General features: G+C 29.6%; 1 protein-coding gene and 1 non-coding gene across 2 annotated transcripts; both read right to left on the minus strand.

Moving 5' to 3' along the window:
* Window positions 1-4,088: 4,088 nt before the first annotated feature.
* On the minus strand, window positions 4,089-4,310 carry MIR9761 (microRNA MIR9761). The gene has a single exon (NR_126814.1). It is a non-coding gene; the product is annotated as a microRNA MIR9761 (primary transcript).
* Window positions 4,311-6,664: 2,354 nt separating this feature from the next.
* On the minus strand, window positions 6,665-9,373 carry LOC100306213 (60S ribosomal protein L7-4). The gene is made up of 7 exons (NM_001248571.2): window positions 9,232-9,373; window positions 8,920-9,094; window positions 8,724-8,821; window positions 8,566-8,623; window positions 7,365-7,444; window positions 7,179-7,281; window positions 6,665-7,083 (listed from the first exon to the last, which is right to left on the minus strand). The coding sequence occupies exons 2-7, from the start codon at window positions 9,091-9,093 to the stop codon at window positions 6,868-6,870; spliced, it is 729 nt and encodes a 242-aa protein (NP_001235500.2). The 5' UTR covers window position 9,094; window positions 9,232-9,373; the 3' UTR covers window positions 6,665-6,867.
* Between the last annotated feature and the right edge of the window lie 3,120 nt (window positions 9,374-12,493).

Below are 12,493 nucleotides of genomic sequence, written 5' to 3' on the forward strand. Positions count from 1 at the left end.
AAAGTTAACTTTCATCTATTAAATATATATGCATCAAATTTTAGATAAAATACTTTTCTAATTATATATTTTAAAGCATTAATAATTTATTAAAAACATCTCTCTTTTGTATATGTTACAAAAATAATCTACAATTGCATGAGTCATGCCACTCGTGGAGAAATAGAAAAGCAAAAAAAAAAATCTATAATTGAATATAAAAATTAAACTTTTTCACAGATTTTCTAATCCATAATTTTGAAAATTTGAACAAAATTAGGAATTTTTTTAAATGTGTAGACTAAAATTGTAAAAAAAATAAGAAGATGAAAATCATAAATAAAAAAAGAGAAGCTAAAATTATAATTTAACCAGGAAAAAAAGAAGGAAAATAGAATATTTGTCTAAAACAAAATACATATAATTATTTTTCAGAAGTTATAAATGAAATAAAAATATTTTGTCAGATAAAGAAAAAGAGATAAAACCACTTAAATACTATTATCTTCAAAGTCAAACGCTACTACATAAAAAAAATTACCCAAATATAGATATACACATTAAAAATTTAGAATTAGAAAAGCAAGGGGCAATCCCCCCAAATGTATACATAAAGAAATCCGTCCCTCCCACCACCTTATCGAGTATATATGGAGTAAAAAAATTATGAAAAAATAGTAGTAAACCAAAATATAAAATAGAGTTTAATATGTTTTTGGTCTTAAATTTTTTTCAATTTTTTTTAGTTTTTATACAATTTTTTGTATGCATTTTTTATTCTTATATTTTTCTTTGGTTAATTATTTTAGTCATTACTATCAAACAACAATATTATCTGACAACATAAAACCACATTGACAATAGTGTGATTTATCACGTCTTCAAATAATCCAATAGTGACATACATTTTTTTAAAATTATATTTTTAATTTCTCATCAATCAAAATTAAAGAACATTTTCCTTCTTTGTGTAGAACAACATTATTAGGAGTAGGCTCAACATCATCCATGCTCCAGAGGCCCTCCCCCTATGCCTTATCAACATGTTGTAGCTGCCAGCACGACAGACATCCAGATAAACGACGAACATGACACTTCTTTTAAATATCTTTATATCTCTCTCTCCTTTTTATTATATAATTGCATTGTACATATATTCTTTTTTTGTAGATTGGTGTTTCTGGGCATTGCTCAAGATCTTCAAATCATATTGGATTCAACGAAAATGACCCCAATACTAGGGACTTATAAACACTGTTTTGAAAATCAAACTAGCCCAATCGGTTCGACTGGTTCAATTGAGAACCGATCTAGTGACTGATAAACTCCAAAAAAAAAAAAAGACATTCCACAACCAGTCAAATCGATCCAAAATTGGTGTAAACTGGCATTAACTCGGTGTTGAGAATTGGTTTGAACATGTCTTTTTCAATTTATTTTAATTTAATGTATAAACAAATATATATTTAAATATTCCACGTAAGTATCAATTATCTTGTACACGGTTATTAATTTGTTACAAAACATACAATTTAGTCATGCATATTAACTTATAACTCTTTAGATCTTGATTTTTATTATTTTATTACTTAAAATATTATATAGTTCAACTATTGTTATAGTATTGAATCTTAAACCAATATCTTTACTGATGTGTCTTAAATACATTGGTACGTCCTTTTTCCAGCAAGATTTTGTGTGACAAAAACTACCCTAAATGGTAAATTATTTTTTGTCTTGATTTGGTAAATATTTAATTTTCTAACATTATTTTGAAAAAAAAAATACATTTTCCGCTATGCAGTAAAATAATATTAAATGTGCATAATAAGATAAAAATATGGATTTTTTAGAAAATAAAATATTTACTATATTAAAAATATAAAATTTATTCAATATTTATTTTTTATTTAATTAATTTAAAGTATTTATTATTTTCACACAATGTTTTTAGAAATACACAATAATAAAACTCTTACAATTTTTTAGACTAATATTATAATCTTTTATTAATTATTTATATTTTACAAAGAAATTATTAAATATAAAGGTTAATATATTTAATACTTTTGAAACATAAAAATATTTAATATTTTTTATTCATATGGGTGAATAGGGTTGGATAACGAGGGTAGAGACTAACAGTTGGACTTAATGTCTGAAGCCCAACGAAGTAGCACAAGACTTAAAAGAAGAAGATTTTCTTTAGGGGCTCATTATTCATCAAAGATTTGAGAATGTGTGTCCATGCGATTTCCCTAAACTCTCCCTTGGGCCTAACTCTAACTCAACTCTCTCATTCATTGATGCTACAAAGGGATTTGGGTTGCTTTCTCGATAAATTTGGTGTCACATATTGCATCATCTTTTAAATTAAAAACATCCAGAAGATATAATTGACGCTGTTGAGGTTCTTTTATTCCCTCATTTCTAGTTTTATTTTAAAAATCCTAAATATGATTTCAATTTTCAATGAATGTCTATTGTGTTTGTGTTTGCGTTTAGGCCTAATTTCTCGATCTTGGTATATTTTCAATTTGGGTACGAACCCTAAAATCTATTTTCTATCACATTTGATTCATAGATTACCCTAATGATATGTAACTTGATTAATGATGTTAGATTTATATTTTTATCGTGTTTCATTTCAATGTGTTATCAAATGCATGAAACTTTTGACCCTTTTATTTGGCAAATTAACTTTTTATTTGTTTTATTGGTTTACAAAATTTCTATTTCTAATGTTTATTAATGTTATTCAGAGCATTTGTATCTGTTAGGTCACCCCTAATGCTCACCTCCAAAAAGACTTTGGATTGGATATTTTAGATTTAGAAGAGATCGTGACAACTCTTGAGGAAGAGTTTGGGTTTGAAATTCCTAATAATGAAGCTAACAAGACCAACTCTATTAAACTTGTAGTGGACCACATTGTATCTCATCCCCAAGCAAATATTGCATTGGACTAATAGTAAATAATTTAATGTAGCTTATCTTAAACTTATTCGATGTTGTTGTTTTACTGAGAAATAACATATTATTGTGGTCATTTTGTTTGCATGATGATCAATGGCAGATCTACTTTGCGAGTCTTGGGCAATTGCTTCCACCAACTTTAAAACTTTTCTTAATCAAACTTAGATATGTCATTATAAATTGCTCTCACAATTTCAAAGGTAATTTAAAAATTGAGTATTGTTCCACCTAATTTATGTAAATGAGTATTGCCCCAGAAACATAAATTTTTTGGATTCATCACTAATGATGATATTGGTCATTTTTTGGAATGAATTGTTGTACAACATCTTTTAGTTAAATTTTTGGACACTTAAGGTACTAACTCGGTCAGTTTCTATTGATGCTTATTAAAATTCTCTATTGTGACAGTGGAGGCATAATTAATCAAAGGGGTGAGGAGTATCAAAGGAACATACAATGGGAGCAGGAAAGGCAAGCGAAAGGTGAAACTGACAAGGTTAAATTAAACACTAGGTCAATTTTGGTCTAATTAAAAGTAAGATGTGTTTTTCTAATTTCCATTTACCTGAAATCCAAATCTTACTATTTATTAGCCAATCATGTGAATCTCATTTGGGATTTTATATTTGGCCCCATATGTTTATTTTGGTTTTTCTTTAAAGAAAATATTTTTCCTACATCTCAAGGAATATTTTCCTTTAGAGAGAAGATAAATAAAAGTAAAAAAAAATGTAACGAATATGTGACTGACAAAGGAAAAAATATATATAAAAAAAAGCTATACAATAAATACAAAAGTTGAAATATGAAAAAATAGGATTATAAATTATTTAATGTGTCTAATTCATGTACATAAAAACTTTATGTTGCTCAGTAATTTTGCATTGATACATTTTTCCTCCTTTTAAACCAACAGGAATAAATCTACAAAATTATATTGTTATACACCAACTGATTACTCCAAGATCATATGGTAGTGAAGATTTTTTATCTGACCTAATGGATGTTGTTGGATGACCAACCGGGCTTCTATTGCTTGCCTGTACCCAATGTTGAAATTGAAGCCACCACCTTTATACATGGCCCACCAGGGACGGAGAAGGAATCAATCAAGAAGGCAAAGCTGCAATTGAGTTTGAATATCTAAGGCATTTTGTATCTAGGGTTTTCAATTAATTTGGCTTGGGACTAATTTGAGTTTTTATTTTATGTTTTTGTGGTTAGTGCTTGTGTTTTGGATATCTTTGTACGGGTCCATGACACTGACCCAAAAACAAAATAAAAACTCAATTAAGTCCCAAGCCAAATCAATTGAAAATCCTAGATACAAAATATCCTAGACCTTCAAACTCAAGTTCACCTTCACCTTCTTGTTTGATTCTTTCTATTTTCCAGGTGAACTAAGCATAAGGGTGGTGGCTTCAAGTTCAGCATTGGATACAGGGGAGCTGAGTGCCAACAATAGCCCAAGTGGTTGTCGATTAACATTCATTAGGTTAGGCTGAGTGCATTTGGTGCCTTTATGCTCCAAGAACCGCCACAGTCCATTATCACATGTCACAAAGTGGCATCTCTTGGTTTGGTACCCTCAAGTCTTACCAACGAGTGGCATTAAGTCTGGCTAAAGTATTCATAAAAAAAGTTATGGCTAAGATGTGTGAGTAGCTTTAATTTTTGAAGGCACGTGCCAATAGGATATTGTTGCTTCCAATTCAAACCTTCACATGCAACAATAACTAAGTGACTTCTACTTCTACTTTCACTTTCTACCACTACCACATTGCTTTCTTGGCTCCTAAGATTACAATAACTAGTGCATTGCAATGCATATGCACTAGTGCAACAAACTCGTGCTTTCATGACCCTTATTTTGGTTTTGGTTGTTGTATTGTGAGCATCAATTGTGTAGGCAATAAAAATGAGAGTTGGTTCCAAAAAAAAGTTTCCACCATTTGTTAAAATTTTAATACTTATGAAAACTACTTTCTGGAAGTGTTAAAATTTTAGCATACTCGAAATGTTACTTCCCGAAAAGGGTATAAAGGAAGGTACTTTTAATAACTATGTGTGTACAATGCATCAAGCTTTTCACCATTTTATTGGGCATGATTTTTTATTTCGTTTTGTTGTTTTGAAAATTTCCATTTCTAATATTTATTGATGTTATTCTGAGCTTTTTATTTGTCAAGTTACCCCTAATGCGAACATATAGAATGACAATTTGATTTTAGTTTAGATCCTATAGAGATTGTGATGGCTCTTGAGGATGAATCTGGGTTTGAGATTATTGATAATCAAATTTACAAGATCAACTTTGAAACTTGCAGTGGAGATAAATATTATCAGATTCAAACTGGTCATCGACTCAAATAAGGTATTAGGTCAGTAATTAATCTAATTAAGATAATAATTGACTCGCACGACCTAGTATATAACAAATTTATAAATTTTATAATGAGATTACATATATATTAATTTTATATTTGAAATCGTGTATGTGTATATTGAAATTATGTATTTATATTATATTTGTCACAATTATAACACTTTTCAATTCATCAAAGGAAGCACCGAAGCACAACCATTGAAAAAATGGTTTGCAAATAATCGCGGGGTTATCGATTTCCTGGTCAAACTGGGCTAGTCAGAGCTTAGTCCAATGACTTTGGTGGAGATCTGTAGATAATATGGAACAACCGCATGCCATTTGATCCAAGCGCTGAGTTGCAGTGTTTTCTTATTTTAGGGTTACATATTTCAACCCAAGTTCGTTGGTTTGAATATTGATGACGTTTCAATTATGTATTTTTTTCATAAATCACTTGGTTTCATGTCCTTTCTCCTTCATTTAGTGTTTTGTCTCTTGATTGTTTAACTTCAGCTTTTCATATGTTTCCATGTATTACTCCTCTTTCTTTGTATTTTTTTCATTTGGGATAAGTAAGGAGTCTTCTATTATTCCTTTTGTTGAAAGACTTATTTTTTAAAATGACTCTCATGTATCATCACCCACCAAGAACTTAATTCTTTGTTAGGTTATTTTTATACTTTTTATATTTTTTTTTACCAATTTTTGTCGTTTAGCCATGTTTTGCCTTAACAAAAACATTTCACAGACAGGCACTTTTGACAAAATCATACAAACTTGAGACTAATTAATGGAACAAGATATTGGTTGATATTTCCTATCTCTTTTAAGTTTTAACTATTGGTTTAATTTATCTATCTTAACATTGTGTATGTACTTTTAATTATTAAGTTTTATCTATTTCTTTCTTTCTAAAATATAGTATCAATTACATAATACTACCTGCGGTCCTTTTTTAAAAAAATGAAATCTAATTTTAATCCTTAAACTTTTTATAATGTATGCTTTTAGTTTTTAAACTTTTTATTTACTTTAATCCTTACTATTAGTTTCTTAATTTTTTTTCTTCATCCCTAGTAGGACTAAAATTAAGAATGAAAAAAAAGTTTAAAAAACTAAAAACAAAGTTCAAGAAGTGAAAATAGAAATCCAAAAAAACTTGGGTCCTGCAAAGATAGTAAACCCTTACTTGGTATGTTATATTAAAAAAAAAATGTTTTATTATAACCGGTATAGTCAAACTATTGAATCTTAATTCAATATCTTCGCCGGTTCAATTACCAGACTAATTTTAAAAGCATTGATCAAGATTCTTATCGTTCGAATGGATGCACCATATAAGAGCCAAATCCCAAATTGCACTCTCAAGTATCAAATTCAAATATAAGAACTTATCTCAACAGGCTAACATTTCATTGCATTGCAAGCAATGAATTAATATCTCAATCGGCTCATACATCATTCAAAATAATAAATGCATAAACAAAAACAGTGTCTTAGCCTAAAATTTATACTAACAACTATATGAAGAAGAAAAAAAACTAATTCATCCTTCTAATAAGCTCATTTATGTAATCCTCCCTGTTGCCAGCATCACCTCCTTCAACATAATGATTTCTTTTCTTCTCCAAACCACCAAGGGGAGCTTTGAGCTTAAAAGGCCACAGAAAATTGTTGGCCTCCTTGAAATGAGGTCCAACAGTCAATATCTCATGGATCAGATCTTCAACGCAAATGATCCCATGCTTCCCCAAAGTCTGGCATTGAATGTTATGTCAGCGAAAAAACTGAGTAATAGAACAAACAAGCAATGGAGATATTTAAAGATGACTAGCCGGTACACCAGACAGACCTGTTCAACAATAGAGTTGTCATTTAAGGCAATTCTCTGCTTGTTAACTTTTCCATAGCCCCTCTTGTAGATCAATTCTTTTACACTCTTCAAATTAGGGTACCTGAAGTGGATTTGCAAATATTAAGAACCCGTGGTGCAGGTAATGAACCATATGACAATCAATGTCGTTGAACTTTCACTTACCCATAGGTAACATAAGGCTCTACCCTATGCAGCATATTCACGGTAGCTTTGTTCACTTTAAGAAAGACGCCATTAAAAATCTGCAGCCAAAATAAACATAATAATAAAGCTATACTCCAACTTTGCTTCGACATATGACAAAGCTAGAAGGTAATCAATAAATGAAAGAATATAAAAGTCCAATAGAGGATATTAACATATAAAATAACAGGCAAAAGCAATTCTAAAATCACATGTTTTCAAATTAACATTTAAAATATAATTCGAAATGTGCCACAGATGCAACAAAATTTTGAAATAAACAAGTTAAAACTAACAAATCAACACTAAACACGTAAAGGTCAAAGCAGAATGAATCAGAGGCACATGGTAGCCGAAGCAGCGACTAACAGCACAGCAAAAGCACCCACACACAATTGCAGTGATGCAGTGCATTACAACTGCAGACAGAGAAACAATTTATAGCGCCTACTAGCACCAGCATGCATACATACGCAAATGATTGCCCATACACCTCCATTTGCCCAGTTAAAGACGTGTTTCACGATGGTAGTGATTTAGTATGAGGGTCGAGGTAGGCACATATAGTAAAAAGCTCGAACAAGGTTTTGCAAAACAATTTATGATTGGGTGGATGAAATAAATTTGTATAGGGTGCTTTTGAAAGTAACTTGATCAAAACAACTAGATTTTCTTTTAAAGGATTCTAGCATAGCATGATTAGAACACTTTAGCATGATCCTACTAAGGTTCTACCAAATTGGGTTTAAAGCTGGGATTAGAATCATTTAAGCCATCAAAACATTAAGCATTTTAGAAAAAAAATCATTTATGGAAAAATCCACAAATAGAGCAACATAATTTCCATGCAAAAGAAACTCATTTAGAAAAAAGTCATAACTAACTCTTCTTGAGCTTCTTTGTCAAACTCAAGGAATCAGCATTTCAGGATCACTGCACTGTAATTTACTTGGCCTCTCAAAACAAGTCAATTCGTCACATTACATAGAAACAGAAACACAAATAAATATAAAAAAACTCAAAGAAAACAAAAGCAAAAACAAAGACCTGACAATCTCCTCTACATCCTCCAACAAAAATCAAGTTACTTACAAGCATTGATTAAGATCAAAAACACTAGCAGCAATTCATCAAGTGACCAACAAAAAAGAATCTCAAATTGTATTTGTAAGTAGTTTACCTGTCTCAAACGCAGAAGCTGCAGAATCTTCCTTGTTTTAGGATCCATGGCATTGATACTGACATTACATAAATTCCATTTAGCAATAAAAACAACAATAACCAAAAAGACAATATACTAGCATAATGTTATGATACATTAATAAATTAATTAATTACCCACGGATCCTGATGATGAACAAGAGCTTAGCTTCAGGTTCAACATAAAACCCTCCCTTAAGCTTGGCTTCACGCTTCAACCTAATCAACTCCTTTTGCTGAAAAAACAAACACACAAACACAAATTATAAAAAAAATATTAAAAAACAAAACATTATTAACGCAACGCTTCAAGATTCAATTTTAATTTTAATACCTGCTCGTCGTATTCCTTTGAGTACTGTTTGGCTCTGTTAAAAATCAGCTTCCGCGTTTCGAACCTCTTTTTCTTTGCGGCATCGAGTTCCTGCTTCTTCTCCAAAGCCCACTCCTCGTTCCTCTTCTCCTTCTTCACCACCGATTCCGGAACCAACGCCTTCGCTTCGCCCATTCTTCACATAACAATGGTTTAAAAATTAGAATAATCATACGCGTTTAATCAACAATGAGTGAAAGCAAATGCACACAAGTTCACGAGATTTTCATCAGAACAACAACAACAAAAAAAAAAAAACAGAGAAAAACTCACTCGATGGTGTGCTCTGCTTGCAACCGCGGCGGCGGAGGGTCGTGAGTGGTGAATTCTGAGAGTTTTATATATATAGGATTATCGATCTGAGTGTTATGTTTAGTTTTGTTTTTTTTTTTTTTGTAGTTTTCCAATTTTTTTCATTTTCACAAAGTGGTCTTTTTATTTTTTTAATTTAATACTGGAGTATTTTTAGTTTCAAAATTTACAATGAGTTCCCTGATAAAAAATTAAGCATTACTATTAGCTTCCAAGGTTGAGTGACATATGTTCATATATAATTGATTATTTAAGAGATATTTATGTGTTTAAAAAATATTTTATCAGTTATTGAAGTCATTAATTATTTGCTTTACTTTCAATTTACTCTCATTATTAATTAGACAATTAACAATTATCTCATAAATAATTACTCCATCTTTAAAATGTAAATTACATCCATCCAAAATCTTTAACCTTCACATTATCAAAATCTCCAATTTCCAAAATTAGTAATGTGAATTCAAATTGAGTAACAAAAACGTGAGACACATAAAATAAGTTAATGGCCAATGTTTAATTATTTCTCTGAGGACTCGGTTACTTTTGAAAATTAGGGAGACTTTGATAATAAATTAAAAAATAGAAAGATCAATTTAGTAAAATGGTAAAAAAAAAAATAGGAAGACTCTTTGTTATTGGCCCTTGCAAAATTTTTAAATACATGAATCAAAATGTTAGTATTTTTTAAGCAGAAAAAAAATATTCAAGAAATCAGAATTTCAAAATGTTGTGTTTTTTAAGCAAAAAAATAAAAAATACTCAATGAAATCACCATTTTGTGTACAAAATATTTCATAGAATGAGGATTCTGTTGACTATCTTATACGTGGAATCATGATTTCATTAACTATTTTATACACACCTTGTATACAATAATGGGAAAAATACATTTTTGTTATAATATGAGAGTTTGGTACAAAATCTATAATGAAATCGTATTTTCATTGTAGTACAAGGGTTGCATACAAAATCAATAGCAAAAATGTGCTTTCGTGTATGAAATCTACAATGAAAACATGTTTGTTGTGAATTTTATACACAATTATACAATGAAAATGTGTTTTTGTGGGAAGGACATTTTCAAAAGAAGAAAATAATAATAATTTCTTCCACTTGGTAGGACCATTAGTAAATGGTGTTGGACGAATAACAACTCCCTTTCTTAATTTCTTCTTGGTTGAATTGGGTCTTTGTTGGTTTTCTCTTTGTGTATTATTGGGTTGTCGCTTGATCTTTCAACCACATTTCTTTTTTCAAAAAAGAATGCAAAAATATTCTTAATGGAAACTAATTTTTGTTATGTATATTTTTTTTTATCCATTGAAGAGGCTATTAAAGGATTTGTAATTCTCATGCACTATGCTCAATCAATTGAAACACTCCTTTGGTATAACTATTTTTTTGTTATCTAGTATAAGTTGACACCTTCATATATGAATTAACAATCCAACGGAAACTAGTTTTTGTTGTCTTTTAAATTTATTTTTAGGCTAAATTATATCTTTTGCCCTCATAAATTTGGAAATTTTTGTTTTTTGTCCCTGCAAATTTTTTGATATATTTTTTATTATTGTAAAATTGAATTTTTTTTTGTCTGGAACAAGTTTTGATTGTATCCAAACTTACAAATATGATTTTTTATGGTAGAATTGTGGGCTATTTATATTCTACTCTTGAACTTGCTTGGGGTAATGGTTTGTTAAGATAATTGTGTAGAATCTATTTCTAAGTTAGCTACTCATATGATGCACAATGAAATTAATGTTTCTTATTCCTGTTTCCAATTATTCAGTTTGTTTAGGATTTGTGTGGAAGGAATAGAGAAGGAAATATGGTGGCTGGTTGGATTGCTCATTTTGTGGTTTGGCCCATTTCAATGTTATTGGAATTCATGTTTTTGGATCCCCTCCCCCACTCAAAGGTGCGACTCTTTATTATAGCATAATTGTGTTGATGTGTGTATTTGTTTTTATTTTTAATCTTAGTATGTGTATGTGTGAATTCATGGTTTTGTTATTTTTCAATAAAAAGTTAATTAATATGATAGATTTTTTTACCCATAGGAATCGGTGATGGTGTAAGGCGGTTTACAATAACTCATCACTCTACTTAATCAATTAAGTTAGATCATTCTAACAGATAAAAGACATAATAGAATATTAAATAATATATACTCCGTATTTAATAAAAAGATAATATTATTATTCTCGTTCACTTCCAACTTTAAAGAAAGCTTAAAACGTAACAATAAAAAGTAAAAACATAATGAGTGGCAACTCATTAACTGGATCTATATAATTTTAAGGCTAAATGATTTTTTTAGATTATTTATTTTCTTTTTTTGGGTTTAGTTTGATTTTTTGTTCTTAAAACTTTTCATTTTAAATTTATTCAAAATAGTTCTTTCCTAAATTGAAAGTTAACACCATTAGTGATATTTAAAATTGGAATACTTAAGCGTGATAATTATCTTTATAATTCGATCATACGGATTGAGTTTGATCCCGATATAAAAAAATTACAGCAATGACCATTTTAAATCATATTGAATCTTAATTATGCATAGCTCCAAAGATAAAGTAGTTAAAACCTATATTTTAAGCCCACTAATAAAAATATATTTGTTAACTTTTTCTATTAAAAATATAAAAAAAATCTTTAAATTTATTTTAGGCTCCTCACAGTCTTGTTATGCATCATACATAAATAATATAGATTGATTTATTTAAACTTAACCTTGATTGTTAATATAAAATTAGATGTTGAATATCACCTATATTTCCTATTTTGATATTCTATTAATTCTTTACCATGCTGGTTTTTAATTCATAGAAATTAAAGATAATATAAAAAATTTACAATTGAGCTAAACCTTACCGTGATTTACCTTTGTTTAAGTCAAGCAGTTTTATTTAATGAATGGTCATGGATAAGTACCAGGTAAATAAAGTGAAAAATGCTGAGACATAGAGATAAATCTAAACCAACATATAATTAACAAGGGAATACATAAATTACTTTATGTAACATCGTCGTGACTTGGCAATCCTTTTCCTTAATTTGTTGGGTTCCATTTTGCGTCGTAGTGGGGATTGTTCCATCGTTGAATATGATTCGCATTATTTTTTTTCTCTTCTTTTCTTTCGAATATATTCGTGAGATTTTGAGTCGATTCTGTCGTGTTACTCAAAACAGATATTGTGGATTCTTATGATATGGA

The sequence above is a fragment of the Glycine max genome, chromosome 9 (genome assembly GCF_000004515.6).
Source record: "Glycine max cultivar Williams 82 chromosome 9, Glycine_max_v4.0, whole genome shotgun sequence".
Taxonomy (NCBI): domain Eukaryota; kingdom Viridiplantae; phylum Streptophyta; class Magnoliopsida; order Fabales; family Fabaceae; genus Glycine; species Glycine max.

Coding starts and splice junctions, on each gene's coding strand:
- LOC100306213 (NM_001248571.2), bottom strand. CDS start 9,093: ATGGGCGAAGCGAAGGCGTTGGTTCCGGAATCGGTGGTGAAGAAGGAG. Junction 7,445..8,565: donor AGCTTCTGCGTTTGAGACAG/GTAAACTACTTA, acceptor TTTTGGCTGCAG/ATTTTTAATGGCGTCTTTCT. Junction 7,282..7,364: donor GAGCCTTATGTTACCTATGG/GTAAGTGAAAGT, acceptor AATCCACTTCAG/GTACCCTAATTTGAAGAGTG.